Below are 17,852 nucleotides of genomic sequence, written 5' to 3' on the forward strand. Positions count from 1 at the left end.
TATACACACATATTAAATGTTCATATATCCTTCAGTGGTGGTTCCATAGGGACATTTACCAAACTTTCTAACAAACAAGTATAAACTGTAAGAAACAAGAGAATAAAATAAAACTGATAATTGTCACATTTTAATATAGGAAATAATTTTAGGAACATGTAATCAAGAATAGCTATAGATATTATAAAAGGTTTGATCAAGAAAATTACTAATATTTGATACAAAATGTTATTTACTATGCCTTTTCATTTTTGCCTTTTCTTTCCTCTGGCTAAAAGAATCAAAAATATCTCATTTTAAAAAGTCAAACAACTTTACATAAAATATTATAAAGCTGTTAAAGAATATTTGTATAAAGACAATATAATACCAATGAATAACAGTAACAACTTACAGGTATTTCAATTTTTGCTTTAAGCATCTGGTCTTTTTTGATATTCTGAACTTGAATTGCTGGTCCTGACAAAATACTGGTTCCAGAACTACTGCAATCCACAACGTAGACTGGAAGGTTTGGAGCACCTGAAAACTATTGGAAGCATACAAAATAATTTAAGACCCCAATCAAATGTAACTTATTATTCAATAACTGTTATTTAAATTTTCAAACAATTTAGTACAGCTACTATTTCCGGCTATAAATTAGAAGACTATAAATATAATTCACTAATATTCTAGACAATTTCTGAATGAAAAGAGTAAGTTTCTACAATTCTAGGTAAAATTTGTTGATTTTGGAAGAAAAAACAACTTCTTCAACCATTATTCTTTCTTTTTTTAACTCCACCTATTTGGGTTTTCCTTTCCTTTTTGTGCTGTTTTACTCATATTCATTTATCCATCCATTCCCAATCCTAAAGGATATTTCCATCATCCTACTCATAAATTAAATACTTGATCTGAAATGAGGAGGATGGACTAAGGAAGGAGAGGGGAGGAATCTGTAATCCAATACTTGGCACAGCTGGCATCATTACTGGCTTAGGGATGATGAAAACTATCGACAATGAGATAGCCCACAAATTTCTCCATGGAATAATCATTACACAATCTAGATACAATATAAGGCTTACTATGAAGGAGCCAAAAGATACAGTGATTTAGTGATTTCCATTTAGTACCACGGGACTCAAAATCTACATATTCTTATCTTATAACAGCTTACCTTACAATGAACAATCAATTTTGGTTGTGCTGTTATATTGTCTGATTCATCCAAAACTTCTACCTGAAATGGGAAAGCTGTTCCATTTTCTATAACTAAAATTTCAGAATCAGGTTTCACTTTCAATCGATGAGGGGGACCTACCAGAAAATTATATAATAAAATAGATTCAAGTTTCTAAAACTGAAATGTTAAAATAGCAAAAGAAACAGCTTTTAACATTTCAAGTTTTAATATCTTTTAAATAATACCAAGAGAGAAAAAAGAAATATCCATGTTTAATCATTTCTATCCCCCAAATGCATATATTCTATACATCACGGGAGTGGTCTCAAATATATTAAAATGTTTGATGTCTAGACTTAGTTTTATGTAACAAGCTAAGACACGGTGATAACTCATGTTAGAAATCACCCAAACAGGGGAAATACTAAAAAGATCCTGGAAAAAGTATTCAAGAATAAAAGTAAAAGTTTATTAAACTACTTTTTTATTTACTACTTTTAACTTTACACAATGAGACTGATTTCTCAGCCACACTACATACCTGTCTCAGGCACTTTTGTTCAAAGGATCAGTTCATATAATGACATAACCAGATAGCTTACTTGTTAGACTGCCCACAACACTTTGATATCCTAAGCAAGCTGCACCACAAGTTTCCTCTAAACTAATAAAAGAGGGTTTATACTTCTGCAGCAAGATGACCTGATGTGCCCTATAAACACTGATATTTTAAAATACAATTTATGCTAAATACTGGGAACACAAGTTTACAAAGAAGTTATATCAGTTAATATGTGTTTTTACCATATGCCAACTCTGTTCTCAGAATCCTTACAATGATCTTGATCAAGAAGGTAATATTATTATCCCCATTTTATGGATGAGGAAACCGGGACCCAGAGAGATTAAGTATTCTGTCCAGGTCACATGGCTACTAAATGGCAGACTCAGGTTAGATCCTAATTTTGTAATTTGAAACCTCTTGACCATTATCACTACACAGTCCCACTTCCTACTTTACCACCTTCACTCTCAAATTCTAAAAAAATACAGAACTATCTGGTTAATAAGAATTTCCTTTGAGTAGATTTGAGTAATCCATAAGTTTTAGCTAACCTCTTAAACTAAAAGCATGGTAAGTAAGTATTAACACATAACAATTTTTTTCTTATACTTCTACCAATGGGCCAATCTTTACTTCTAAATCAATTCATGCCTCAGGGAAAGCTCAAACTACAGGAATTTGTGAAAGGAAATAGCTATTTTGTTTCTTTTCATTAAAACCAGTACAAAAGATCATATATGGACAAAGATATGATCACAGTATTGTTAATATCAGAGCTAAAACTTTCATAACAAGTCCTGTTCTAGGTGTTGTACAGCATATGCACTTCTCACTCTGCACAGTACTGTGTTAATGAGAACTCATGCATATTGGAAGTGTATCCTCCACTCAGTTACCACCGAAACCATGCAAAGTAAGGGCTGCCCATATTAACTCATTTAATCCTCACAAAAACCCTGTGAATTACATATTATCTCATTTTACACATCAGAAAACTGAGGCACAGAACAAGTGTACCTCACTGGTAAGTGTCAGAGCTTAGATTCAAACGCAGAAGGGCCGATGCCAGAATATACTCTTTGAACCTCCACAATAGACTGATTCTCAAATTAGCTGGCTTTTTCTACCCTAACTTTACTGCAACTTCATTTTCAAGTTGATAAATCATTATTCAAATTAACAACATAAAAGCATAAGAAACTTTTCTTCTTAAAATATTAAATATTTAGTTATATCAGAAAAAGTAAAGGACAGATCCAGTTCTAACCTAAGTCTAATTAGTATATCCTTAAGAATAGTTCCCCAACATAGTTTCAATATTCACATTTTTCTCCCAAGATTATTTTTAGAACTTCACTCAAGTCTTTCTACATGTTTTCCTGTCTTTTATTTTTAACTGGTCATTTCTGTTAGCACTATGTTTGTCATTCAAATGTATTTTCAAGACTTGTACCATAACCAAACCAAAAAACACTTCACCTTTATAAGTGTCATTATATTTTATCATAAGAATATTATTTAAAAGGTAAATATTAGGAATATTTCTTAAAGTAATATTACCTGGCAGTAATCTAATTTTCAAAATCTGTGAGTCTTCTTTTAAACCCGGAAGAATAACCTTCAGATTAAAATTCTGTTGAAAAAATTATTTTAATTAAATTCAAGTCCTAAATAAATACTTAAGTAATTTACCACCTCAATTCTGATTTACTTTTTGCTTTTCATTTTCATACGATTATAGAAATCTACTCAGCAAATTTATATTGACTAAAATTATCATATATATGTATGAAAGAGATACAGGTGAAAAAACTGATTTATATTGCTTCTTTATAGATAATACTATCTTTGAATTCAAAAGGCATAACCTCTAAATAATTATCAGAATTAGGATGGGCACTATAAAAAATGTGGAAAGTAGTGAAATGGAAAGAACCCAATATCTAGACATATCTAAATACAATGTAGTGTTCTAGATTAGATCCTGGAATAGAAAAATAATAGTGGAAAAACTGGGGAAATGTTAAAACCCAGGGTTTTGTTAATAGTATTATATCAATGTTAACTTCTTAGTTTGGATAAATATATAATAGTTGTATAAGATGTTAGTAGAGGAAGCTGGGTGAAAAGTATATGTGAACTCTCTATACCATCTCTGAAACTCTTCTGTAAAACATAATTATTTCAAAATAAGAAGGTTTTTAAAATCTAGAAATCTTTTTAGCAAGTTTATCTTACTAAAGTCAAATTTTCCATGCATTTCAAGTTCTTTTTCCAGAAAAAGCTTAATTCAGAAAGATGTACAGAACTTGCTCTTTAATTTGATTTGGTTATACAATGCAGTATAGTATACAGTACTTAAACTCACATGCTCTATTTTAAACATTATTTTGATAGGGAAAATTTTTTAAATATATATTGAAGGTAATGATACAATGGAAAAAAAGTAACATAATACTTAAGTTATTAGCCACAGTGTTCACATGTCATATTAATCTATTAGCTACTTTATATACTTAACTGAAAAATTACTTTATTAGAGTTTGTCTTTACTATCTCTAACCTTATTCCTCCCCAAAACACTTCCCTTATCCAAATACCAAACCCAATACTTTTAAAGAAGTGAGCTAAAGTTTCTCATATTTTTGTTCCTATTCTAAGAAAAATATTGAAAAATGGAAAAACTTACAGAGAAAAAAGAAGCAACATAGTAGTAGATAACTGTTGTAAATGGCTTTGAATGCAAAAAGACTGGAATGAAAATGAAGACAGTTGAAAATACTTAATTCATAAACGTTTAACAAACAACAGCAGCAAATATGCTGGTCTTCTCAGAGATGTAAATGGTAATGGTATGTCGGGTGACATGATCCTGATTAATTCCTAAGAACCTGACATTACTGTCATCTTGTCACAAAAACAGGTTATTCAATTTTAAATTTCCAATTTCATTTTTACCATATAAGAAATAACATGCAATATAACATGTATGTACAATGCTTACCTTGCCTTGACAAGAGTTTACAGGGCCCTTAGCTGTAACACCTCGAATGACACAATTTGGTCCATTGGTTATTTCTTCATAATGTAAAGATAAACCACTGGAAAAAATAAATTATTTTTTAACTTTCCCTCCATTACCTACACATAAGCTGCAAATGTTCTTTTCTCTCTTTTTTTTTTTTTCTAGCTGTGCCACATGGCTTGCAGGATCTTAGTTCCCTGACCAGGGATTGAACCCGGGCCCTCAGCAGTGAGAGCACAGAGTCCTAGCCACTGGACCGCCAGGGAATTCCTGCTGCAAATGTGTTTGTCTTCTCATATGACATTCTCATTTTTAATTCATTTTTCTAATAAAATTGTATTTTTTTAAGAGAGAAATAAATGAACAGAAGCAAATTCCCATGAGATTTTTACAAAGAAAAATGATCCAACAAGTATTAATAAGTGATACCATTCGTGCAGTGAGTAAAGACACAAGGTAGGAAACAATCAAATGCTAGACCATATTATACAGGCCAAAGAAAATGAAACATCCAAATCGGTCAGGCTTAAGGATGTCTTCAGACTTTGCCCTGGATTCTTTCAAATCCTTCACCCACAGGGATTTTAGAGACTTTCTGGCACCTATTAAACTGAATGGCAATTTTAGATAAAGTCCAAATAATTAAGTACAGCCTTGTGCTAATGTAACCTTGGTAGAATGTATACTGAGACCCTCTAATCTACTACCATGAGCAACGTGATTCCTAAACCACCTCTGACCACCTGTAGATCCTTACAGTGTCAACATTTTACTCTGTAAGGGGTAAGGTGGTAAAAAAAGGAGGAAAGATATACCATGATGGAGAAAAGATGTAATTTTTCTGAAGAATGAAATTAAATATTTAGATATTATCGGAATAAGTTGTAAAAATTAAATAACATGGCTTGTTTGAAAAAAGCTATAAGGAGGCATGTAAGGTAAAATAAACTCCCTGAGAAAGATGGACATTAACCACAGACATCGACTTTCACTATCTCTTAAAGCCTCACTAATATAAGAACGAAGGGATTCCTTTTATTTACTTTTAAAGGCAAAGATATAAGGAGGTATGGAAGAAGAGACAAGGACAATAGAACTTATCTGCTAGAAAAAAGGATAGACAAGTGGCAAATGACCTAGTATAGTCCCAAGAAAACTGAACTGTGAAACAGCAATGGAAGAAGCTCAAAACCAATATAATACCACAGAATTCCCAGGTACCATTAAGGAACTAGTGTTACTAGGTACCCCTAGAAGCAGGGCCAAAAAAGAAAGGCCAAAAAAAAAAAAGGGGGGGCGTGATTAAAATTTCGATCCCTAGATCTCCCCTCTCCACCTCTGGCAGATGACTGGAAAATTATTCTCTGAAAAGGTTTAAGCAGACAATCTGTGAACCTGGGCACAAAAAGTAAGTTGCAGGAAAGGGTAAAATACTAAAAAGAATACAAGGGTAATCCTGAATGGACTGCATATGGATACTGAGACCTTTTCATTCCCATTCCTACCCTAATCTTGCTCCTGGACTGGCTAGGAACTTGGACAGCCAAATTATTCCCCTGCAGGCAAGAGACTAAAGATTGTTCTTTGAGCAAACTACCCAGCCCAAGAAAAAGACCTCAAGATACAACAGGATTTCCCCCAACAAAATGTTACAGACAGATCATCCTGTAGTGGAGTTCACACTCAACAGCCTCTCCCAAACTCTCAGGATCTCCTATGTGCATTTTAGTTCTCCATCAGATATAAAAGCAGATGACCAAAGATTAACCAGATACATGAAGAAAGAGATCAAAATCCAACAAACAAAAAGCAACTAACTTGGAGACAATAAAGATTATCAGTGTAGGTAACTTTTTAAAAAAACTACCATTTATTTATCAGCAAAAAAAAAAAAAATTATTATATTCATAAAACAAGAACAGAATCTACAAAAGAACATTCGGAGAACCAGGAAGAACACTTGGAAATTAAAAATACAGCAAAAGGAAAAACTCAATGGAAAGATATAAACATAAAATTGAGAAAGTCTGTCCAAAAGTAAAACAAAAACACAGAAAGATTAAGAAAAATGGAAAAATTAGGAAAATCAGAGAACCAGTCCCAAAGGTACATCATCAAATAAAGAAGGATCCCCTCCCCCCGCCAAAAAGAGAAAACCGTGATGATGGAAGGTAGAAAATGAAGTACTTGAAATAATGAAGAGACCTATACAAAGATGTACCATTATAAAATTTTGCCCTGTTGAGAATTAAAAGTGGGTCCTATAAGCTTCCAGACAGAAAACGTAGGAAATGTAAAAAGGAAAATTAATCAGAACAAGTTTAAATTTATCAGCAACAGTAGAAGCTAAAAGGCAAAAGTGGAGCAATGTTTTTATAATTTTGATGGGAAGTATTGTCCAACTTTCAATTCAATCAATCAAGCAGAATAGAGACATTTTCAGAGCAATAATTTTATCTTACATGTAAATCCTTTCTTAGGAAACCAGTGAATAATGTGCTCCAATAGAAGGTGAGGGACAAGGGATTCTTTCAAAATTGGACACCCAGGGAAGGTTAAATGCTAAATAAGCTACTTAACAATCTCACAAATTCAGGAATGCTTCCTCAAAGACCTGAAAAACAACTCTACGAAATTTAATCATCAATAAAGGTAAACCCCTATCTCCCAGTTTCCTGGGTCTAACTTCTGATCAATTGACTCCAAATTGCAAACTCTCCTCCCAGTCATAAAGAAACTTAGCAATTTTTCTTGAAAACATTAATGTGATAGATTATATTCACTTAACCATGTAACAGAGTAAGATTTCCTTCCTTGCAATCTGTATCAGATTGTGATAAGAATCACATTCTGGTTTACTGATTATTCAATCATAAAATTGTTCTCTTTCTCTTCTACCTTTGTGAAGAAGTTTTCTAGCTTGACAGTAGGTTTTGTTTTTACGATATTTCCCCAACACAAAAGACAAAGGGAATTCCCAGGATGAAGGTGAAGGAAGATCACAGAAGGACAAATGTAACAAGCCTAAGAACAACTGATCCAGACCAGAGCACATGGCAAAGTTCCAAGAAAGATGTCTACAAGAATATGAAACTGAGGGACTTTGCTGGTGGCGCAGTGGTTAAGAATCCGCCTGCCAATGCAGGGGATGTGGGTTCGAGCCGTGGTCTGGGAAGATCCCACATGTCATGGAGCAACTAAGCCCGTGTGCTACAACTCTGAGCCTGCACTCTAGAGCCCGTGAGCCACAACTACTGAGCCTGCGTACCACAACTACAGAAGCCCGCGCGCCTAGAGCCTATACTCCACAACAAGAGAAGCCACCAAAATAAGAAGCCCATGCACCAAAACGAAAAGTAGCCCCCACTTGCCGCAACTAGAGAAAGCCCACGCGTAGCAATGAAGACCCAATACAGCCAAAAATAAATAAACAGAGAAAAAAATATGAAACTGATAGGTTATCTATATACCAAGCATCTTGAGAAGAGACCAGACAACTGGCAGAGTTACTTAGCAAAGAAAAAAAAGAACAACAGTTGTGCAATGAAGAAAGTAATTAGCACTTACATAATTATAATAAAGCAAGCACTAAATACTGATCAAGCCAGAATACAACTTTATTGAAGAATGTGGGAATAGGAAGGTTTATTTGTAATGTAAGTGGCAAAAAGAGAGTGTGTCCTCATCTTCCATAAATCAAGAGATAATGCTTAAAACTGAAGAATCAAGAAGTAACAATATAAAAGACACTTAGATATGTGGCAATAGGTACCAAAACATTCAAGTAAGAAAACTGAAAGTGGTTCTGAGAAGTCGATTGTGGGTGGGAACTAAAGAGGAACTACTCTTTTTTTATAGAAGCCTCATCCAACTATTTGATTCTTTAGGCTATATGTGTGAATGATTTTTTGTTTAATTTAGTTAACACTGAGAAAAAAACAAACAAATAAACCCACTCAGACAATGATCTTACTTTACTGAAGGTAAATTCACATAGCCAGGCCACCAAGATTTTTTTTTTAAGCCCCAAATCTTAATTACCAGTATGTATGTGTGATAGACTTTGTGTGTAAGTATGTCCTATCAAGGATAAGAAGGAAGTTATAATTGAAAACAGGGGTCAACTAATGCACAAGTATTTTCCATTTGTGACTAGACATTACTTCCAGTGTTTTCTATTGAGCACATAGATGCTTAAGTATTCAGCTCTTCCATTATGGTTTAATATTCAAATGAATATAATATGTCAAAATCACTTTTTGCACAAGAACCACTTTTTGCAACTTAAGAGAACATTTAGAAAAACTCATTTTCAATATTTTTTGTAACTCTGTTTTGTTTTTCAGGAACTTAACCATGGTATAAATCTGGACACTAAACTAGTCTGTGAGCTTCTAGAAGGCAAATACTATGCTCTTATTCACTTCTATATCTCCAGCTGGCAAATGCGTGGAATACAGTACATAGTCAAATGATTAAAAGAGTAAACGATTCCACCAACAGGGGAAAAAAGTACACAGCGATAGCAAAAGAAAGCATACATTAAAACGTGGGCCCAGGGACTTCCCTGGCAGTCTAGTGGTTAAGACTGTGCTCCCGCTGCAGGGGGCACGGGGTTCAATCCCTGGTTAGGGTATGATCCTGCATGTCATGCGGTGCGGCCAAAAAAAAAAAAGTGTCTCCAAAAAGACAAATTTGGCAGAAATTTGAAAAACAAGAATTTCTTCCTAGGCACCTCAAGAAAAGGTAATGGAAAACAATGAACATCCTCAATTATATAACTGGACACACTGTTTCTCAGGGCTATTTTTTAATATAAGCCAATCATATCACTCTATAGAGCTATTAAGTAAACGCAAATTCTAAGGAAGGACCAAATTTCCATGGAAAGTGTAAACTTTATTTTTATGGTTTTAAAAGCAAACCAAAATAAATTTTATTAGCAGGTTAAAAACCTACCAGTAGGTAACCACTAAGTTTAAATGGCCATAATTTCTAAGCAAACAACAAAATAAACATGGTATGGTTTATAGAATTGCCAGGAGAAGTCATATCATACTTGCAAAAAGAAATGGACTAAGACAGAACTATATCAGTCTCACCCAAACAACTGTAACAGTAAATTCAGTCAAAACAAAGTTTATTGAGGTAATGTATGTATGACAATACAGCCACAGAGAATAGACCGGGACTAAACAAATCCCCCAGGTATCATAAAATATCCACTAAGCATTTTAAATAATAAATCTGAAGTTAACCGAACATAAATAATTTCAGCTAAAAAAAGAAAAAAGTGAATACTCAGCAAATATGAAAATTCAGATTACCTTGCTTCAAAAACTGGCTGAATATCAGTTGATAGTTGACTAGTATGACCAAATTCATCCTGAAACTCCAGAGGGATATTGAATGGGACTCCAACACGAAAAGGAGGATCCAAAAGACCAAATGAAAATTTCTCTGGTTTACCCTCTTAATAAAAAAAAAATAAACATGAAAAGAAAATTCATCGGTCAGAAGATTCATTGTAGGTAGAAACATCCATTATATATATGGAAGATTAGACTACAATAAAGATGGCATTTTAAATCTGTGCAAAGTTTATATAAATTATATCTATAATCCACCTGTGAAAATAATAGTTAGAACTTTATCTCACACCATGTATAAAAGTCTAGAGATAGAGATAAATGTGTTTTTAAACTATGAAATTTTCAAATATAATAAAGGAATATGTTTATAATTTTATTGTAGGAAAAACTAAGGCAAAACACAATACTCAATAGCTATACAACGATGTAGTTGATAAAGTTTAAAATATTTTATTAGATACAAAGTTAATAGAGAAGCTCTATATGAGAAAATACTTGCAACATATGCAATAAAGGATTAAAATCCACAATACATTAAAACTTCCTATAAAGATAACAGTTTCAAGTCATCCCCTGGGAAATTATTAGAAATGCAAATTCAAGGGCTCACATCATTCTACTGAGTCAGAAACTCCAGGAGTGAGGCCCACCAGTCTGCATTTTAATAAGCCCAGCAAGTGATTCAGGTAAAACTTAAATTTGAGAACTACAGCTTTACACTATTAAAATAGGCATAGTAGGCACTTCCCTGGTGGCGCAGTGGTTAAGAATCCGCCTGCCAATGCAGGGGACATGGGTTTGATCCCTGGTCTGGGAAGATTCCACATGCTGCAGAGCAACTAAGTCCGTGTGCCACAACTACTGAGCCTGCGCTCTAGAGCCGGTGAGCCACGACTGCTGAGTCCAAGTGCCACAACTACTGAAGCCGGCACGCCTAGAGCCCATGCTCCACAACGAGAGAAGCCACTGCAATGAGAAGCCCGCGCACCACAATGAAGAGTAGCCCTTGCTCGCTGCAACTAGAGAAAGCCCATGCGCAGCAGCAGCAAAGACCCAGCACAGCCCAAAGTAAATAAAATAAATTTTTAAAAATTAAAAATAAAATGAAATAGGCATAGTAAAGGAACAGACTTTCACAGATGACAATGTCCAATAAAGGCTAGAAGAGGTACACAACCTAATAAATAATTTAACCACCAACTAGGCTAAATATTACAATATAGGTTAGCCAGGAATGAGCATAGGGAAACAGGAACCCTCAGTCTGTTGGTGAGGGTACAAAACCTTTTGGGAGGGCAACTTGACAGTAAATACATATAAAATGTTAAAGCACACACATTTCAGCTTGGCAATTCTACTTCTTGGTATCCACTCTAGAGATATTCAAGCACTTGTACACAAAGCATCATAATTTTTTTCCGTATAGAAATTTGATTTGTAACAGCCAAAAACTTGGAAACACCTGAAACGTTCATCAAAGAAAACTGCTAAACTACAGCATGTCCATGCTGTAGAATGTTCCACAGGTGTATTTAAAGAACATGATAGATCTGTATGTACAAAAAGGAACACTCCCCAAGGTGGCCGTCTGATTAGAGAAGGAAAGATAATCACAGGCACTTAAATCAGCTCTCTAAAACCCCATAAAAATGTGGCACTACAGAGATTTTTTTAAAGAGGCCTAAACCTACAAAAACAATGAACAAGAAAAAAGACAACAGTAACAGAATTTGAAAGCTGGAGAATATATGGGCAAGAATATATGGGCAATATATAACTGACTTAGCAGAAAGACTCAAGAAATCAAATCCTCAATCATCAACAAAGCAAGCAGGGAGCCAATTTAATTCACACTATATAACATTCAAAAGTCTCAAGAATGGCTCTATCAAGTAGGAGTGAAATTGAAATAAAAAAGGAAGACCCGTTCAAGTTTGTTTGAGAAACAGTTCCTCAGATCCCTACCCCTCAACACACAGAGCCAGTCAACTGCCTTCCTCATCTTCAGCAACATCTGGAAGGTTTCTTCTCCAGGAAAGGTTAAGAGTAGGTCCAAGGAGTAAGGGACACAGCACTACTGAAAGCATTACAGTTTACTGAAAATAGGAAAATCAAGTGAAAGATCAATACTGAATATGAGCAATCCCACTACTGGGCATGTACCCTGAGAAAACCATAATTCAAAAAGAGTCACATACCACAATGTTCACTGCAGCTCTATTTAAAACACCCAGGACATGGAAGCAACCTAAGTGTCCACTGACAGAGGAATGGATAAAGAAGATGTGGCACATATATACAATGGAATATTACTCAGCCATAAAAAGAAACGAAATTGAGTTATTTGTCGTGAGGTGGATGGACCTAGAGTCTGTCATACAGAATGAAGTAAGTCAGAAAGGGAAAAACAAATACTGTATGCTAACACATATACATGGAATCTTAAAAAAAAAAAAGGTTCTGAAGAAGCTAGGGGAAGGACAGGAATAAAGACACAGACACAGAGAATGGACTTGAGTACACGGGGAGGGGGAAGGGTAAGCTGGGACAAAGTGAGTGACATGGACATATATACACTACCAAATGTAAAATAGATAGCTAGTGGGAAGCAGGGGCATAGCACAGGGAGATCAGCTCAGTGCTTTGTGTCCACCTAGACGGGTGGGATTGGGAGGGTGGGAGGCAGACGCAAGAGGGAAGAGATATGAGGATATATGTATATGTACAGCTGATTCACTTTGTTATACAGCAGAAACTAACACACCACTGTAAAGCAATTATACTCCAATAAACATGTTAAAAAAAAATACTGAATATGAAACCTCTAACAGTCTTTCCCAGCCTGGCTCCCCAAATGTTGGCACCCAGGTGTTTACACTCCACTCTGGGGAATCTGAACAGCCAAAGAGAAAAAAACCTAAAATTCTCTTATCATAATCTCCCCAAATGAAATAAACACTCTCGAATGTTCTATTCTTAAATGTGTGCAAATAACTAGTAATGTAAGAGAGCATCTAATAGGAAGGACCCAGAGCAGGCGTGAAAAAAAGCAACATGGAGGAAACAAGCTATGAATAAAGTTTGAAAGCGTCAAGAAAAAATGCCACTATTATTAATAGCCTCAGAGAATTAATAAAGATACTGAATCCATGAAGTCGGAGAAAATACTTTGAAAAGAGAATAACCAGACAATATTTCAGAAACTAAAAAAATTATAGCAGAAAGGAAAAATTCAATAGAAAGTGTCAAACATCATGTTAAAGAAGTCTCTTGTAAAGTACAGAAATAAAACCAAGAGATGTAAAGCAGAAAAAACTATTAGTACACCAGTCAAGAGGTCCAACGTCTTAACACTAGATGTTGTAGAAAGAAAAAACAGAGTAGGAAATCAAAGTAACTCAAGAAAAATCCCTAGAATTTAAAATTTCAGAAATTGGGACCCCCCCCCGCCACCACCACACACAAAAAATTATCCAAACTTCTGGGGATTGCGGAAGAGGGAGGATAGGGGCGGTTGGATTGGGAGTGGAGGGTGTTTAACATGCAAAAGTTAGGAATCAGAATAACTTTAGACTCTACCAGTAACAAGGGAAGCTAGAAAACAATGATGCTTTCAAAAGTTTATAAGGAATATGATTATCAAGCAGAATTATAAAGCCATTCTAAGACCAAGATAGTTATACAATTGGTCGAACATCTTTTATTAAATTACCTATTTTCCTCTTGATTTAAAATGCCACCTTTAGCATATAGAGTTACATATTGGTGTTTTGCTTACCTTTGACAGAAAATTTAATTGCTTTAGATGGTAGTGGTCTTCCTGCATAAGTGTCTGCATTACTTTCATTCAGTACAACTTGTAATTTCAATGTATAATTCCCCAACTTTTGAATATTTTCTGGACAAATTAAGAAGAAATTAAAATTCAAGTAATCGTATTACTGATATAATTTTTAACATTCAGAATAATAACTCACCCATTTTTTTAAACCAGTAAGGCCATTTTCCTCCATGTTGACTAATATGTGAAATGATTTCTTTATTTCCACTTGGAGCTTAATAAAAGAAAAAAATTTTATATTTTGAGAAATTAAATACAGAACATGAATAAGAAATGTCACACTGGCATCAAATGTCTACCTGCTATACACTTTTAAAGGTAGTTTTGAAACCTTGAAAAATCTAAAGCTATCCTATTCAAGTCAATAGCATAATGAAAATTTAATCATTCAGCTGATTAAAATTCCTTTATTTCAATTCTTAAAAATGTATCTGTAAATAAGCTTAACTGGCACAAACAAAAGAATATAGAGATAATTTTCTTTTGATATTGAAAATCATTTCTTTAAGTTTTCTTCAAGAGGAAAATAGCATACTTTATTTACATAGAGTAATCTCTAAGACCTAGTGCTCTATTAAGAGAAAAAAGCAAGACCTAAAGTAGAAGAAAGAAAACAAATAGAAGGATGATATCACTTCTCTGAAATATTCCTTGTTATTTATTTTTGACTTTGGAATTACATGACTTAAAATATTCACAAAATAGAATTGAAATAAAGCAATTCATAAGCAAAACCAAAATGTAGGTGGGTGATATGACCACATTAAAAAATTAAAAAAAATTATTTCAACTGACTTCAACTTTAGAATATATAAAAACTTTAAGGACAAATAGCGCTTCAAAGAAGTCAAATTTAATCTAATAGTACTATTAGTAATTTTATAAGTATCACTATTTTGAAACTATATTATAGGATAAAGCAGTAAGTAACTGTTAATGTTAAGAATCAAGATTTTCAACAGAAAAGAAATGAAATAAAAGGATAAAATCAAAGTGGTTAAATAAAAACTGAGAATATCGATATTAATTCATTTTTTTTCTTTTCCAAAAATATTCATGTTTAGCTATCAATTGAAAAAGCTTAGAAACAATTTCACCCAGTGGCCATGAGCAATCCTAACACTCAGGCCTCTAAATGCCATTCCCCACTGAAAGGAGCTGGGATAAAGTTAGAGAGTGGCATGGACATATATACACTGCCAAATGTAAAATAAGATAGCTAGTGGGAAGCAGCCGCAAAGCACAGGGAGATAAGCTCGGTGCTTTGTGACCACTTAGAGGGGTGGGGTAAGGAGGGTGGGAGGGAGACGCAAGAGGGAGGAGATATGGGGATATATGTATATGTATAGCTGATTTACTTTGTTATAAAGCAGAAACTAACAATTATACTCCAATAAAGATGTTAAAAAAAAAAAAGAGTAATGGGTGAATCGAGGCTTAGGGTAAACATGTACAAGAAGATTCTAGGATGTCTTGAGCCAGAAAGGAAGAAAGCTCAAATCAAAGACAAAAAGGGTCTTATCAAGAGGACAGAGGAGCAAACATGAAGGCACATCAAAATCAAGGACGCATGTCAAATCTATAAAACCCCATATAGTCACAAAAACACATTTATGAAAATCAAAAAAAAAAACAGTCTCTGAGCACCACAGTACTGTACCAATTCCTGACTGGTAATTTTCAATTAAAGAAAAAGGATTAAGCCTTTATACTGCCTTTCCTATAAAAGCTGTGTTTCAGAGTAAACCAATGACCCTAACTGAAATTTATTACTAATAAATAAACTAGAAGGATAATAAACTGGGATAATGAATTAGTAAGAAATAAAAGAATGGGGGGATCACCATTTTGCATACCAAATAACTAAGCAAAAATCATAATGGATGAAACCATTACATCATGGATGACAGGAGAACTTTATAATCATATTAGCCAAGTGAATTCAATAATCCATTTTAGCAGCACTAAAAGTAGGACAATTAATTACAGTCATCAAATGCCTCTTGATGTAATACCCTAAGAAACACAGATTCGCTATGGAGTATGGATTCTTGCTTTGGGGGGAAGAAATGGTGAACCTAAATCTGTTTAAGCTTTTGGGGTAATTTCCGTCTTCAGGAAATAGAACAAACAATGGAACAAGTTAAATGACATTCCAAAGAAACAAATATGTGAAACACTCTAGAGTAAAGTGTATTTAAAAAATAATTGAAATGGTAAATCTGTTATATATACTTTAACAAAAAAAAATCTTCTAATTAAAAAAAATATATATATACAGGCAGACCTTAGAGATATTGGTTTGGCTTCAGACCACCACAACAAAACAAGTTGTATCGCGATAAAGCAAATCACATAAATTTTTTCGTTTCCCAGTGCATATAAAAGTTATGTTTATACTATACTGTAGTCTACTGAATGTGCAAGAGCATTATTTCTTTAAAAAAATAAAATGTTCATATCTCAATTAAAAAGTACTTTATTGCTAAAAAATGCTAACCTTCATCAGAGCCTTCAGCAAGTCATAGTAATAACATCAAAGATCACTAATCACAGATCACCATAACAAATAAAATAATGAAAAAGTTTGAAATGTTGCCAGAATGACCAAAATGTGACACAGAGACATTAAGTGAGCAAATACCATTGGGAAAATGGCATTAATAGACTTGCTCAACACAGAGTTTCCATAAACCTTCAATCTGTAAAAAATGCAGTATGTGCAAATGGCAATAAAGCAAAAGCACAATTAAACGAGGTATGCCTGTGTGTATTTTTGTTTTTGTTTTTAAATAAGACAGAGGCAGGAGGGTCAGAGTCACAGAGAGGCTGGAAGATGCTACACTGCTGGCTTTGAAGATGGAAGAAGGGGCCACAAGCCAAGGAATATGGGTGGCTTCTAGAAGTGGAAAAGGCGAGCCTTCCCTAGAACCTCCAGAAGGAACACTATCCTGCTGACACTTTGATTTTAGCACAGTGAAGTCCACCTGGGATGGATGACCTAGAGAACTGTAAGATAATAAACATATGTTGTTTTAAGCCATCAAAAAAGTTGGAGAAATATAGAGTGTCACAGAGGCCAAAAATAAGAGTACTGCAGTAAAATTAGTCAAACAGTTCAATGCTGCCGAGGCTAATGAGACATTTATACAATGAAAGTATACATTACCATTGACTAGTTTATAAATGTTGGAAATAAACGCATAGTGAATAAAACACCTTTAAACATCTTTAAAATCCATGGACCAGACACGCAATATATAGTCACAGAACAGATTATTGAAAATATAAACTGAAAATACTTTCATGCAGTCAAGACAAAAACAAAAGACAAAGAAAACTGTAATTCAAAAAGAGTCATGTACCATAATGTTCATTGCAGCTGTATTTACAATAGCCAAGACATGGAAGCAACCTAAGTGTCCATCGACAGATGAATGGATAAAGAAGATGTACCACATATATACAATGGAATATTACTCAGCCATAAAAAGAAACAAAATTGAGTTATTTGTAGTGAGGTGGATGGACCCAGAGTCTGTCATACAGAGTGAAGTAATAAGTCAGAAAGAGAAAAACAAATACCATATGCTAACACATATATATGGAATCTTAAAAAAAAACAAAAAAGGTTCTGAAGAAGCTAGGGGCAGGACAGGAATAAAGACACAGACATAGAGAATGGACCTGAGTACACGGGGAGCGGGAAGGGTAAGCTGGGACAAAGTGAGAGAGTGGCATGGACATATACACACTACCAAACGTAAAATAGATAGCTAGTGGGAAGCAGGGGCATAGCACAGGGAGATCAGCTCAGTGCTCTGTGACCACCTAGAGGGTGGGATACGGAGGAGATATGGGGATATATGTATATGTAT

General features: G+C 34.3%; 1 protein-coding gene across 2 annotated transcripts in view; it reads right to left on the minus strand.

Moving 5' to 3' along the window:
- Positions 1-17,852, minus strand: part of SMCHD1 (structural maintenance of chromosomes flexible hinge domain containing 1) — a 125,371-nt gene that overhangs the window by 61,405 nt on the left and 46,114 nt on the right. For both annotated transcript variants that reach the window (XM_007126742.4, XM_055080780.1), the window contains 7 exons: positions 14,111-14,188; positions 13,912-14,031; positions 10,089-10,233; positions 4,741-4,837; positions 3,297-3,369; positions 1,166-1,305; positions 395-529 (listed from right to left, as the gene is read on the minus strand). In XM_007126742.4, the coding sequence (XP_007126804.1) occupies positions 395-529; positions 1,166-1,305; positions 3,297-3,369; positions 4,741-4,837; positions 10,089-10,233; positions 13,912-14,031; positions 14,111-14,188 (788 nt within the window). The remainder of the gene's footprint in view (positions 1-394; positions 530-1,165; positions 1,306-3,296; positions 3,370-4,740; positions 4,838-10,088; positions 10,234-13,911; positions 14,032-14,110; positions 14,189-17,852) is intronic.

The sequence above is a fragment of the Physeter macrocephalus genome, chromosome 19, assembly GCF_002837175.3.
Source record: "Physeter macrocephalus isolate SW-GA chromosome 19, ASM283717v5, whole genome shotgun sequence".
Classification (NCBI taxonomy): domain Eukaryota; kingdom Metazoa; phylum Chordata; class Mammalia; order Artiodactyla; family Physeteridae; genus Physeter; species Physeter macrocephalus.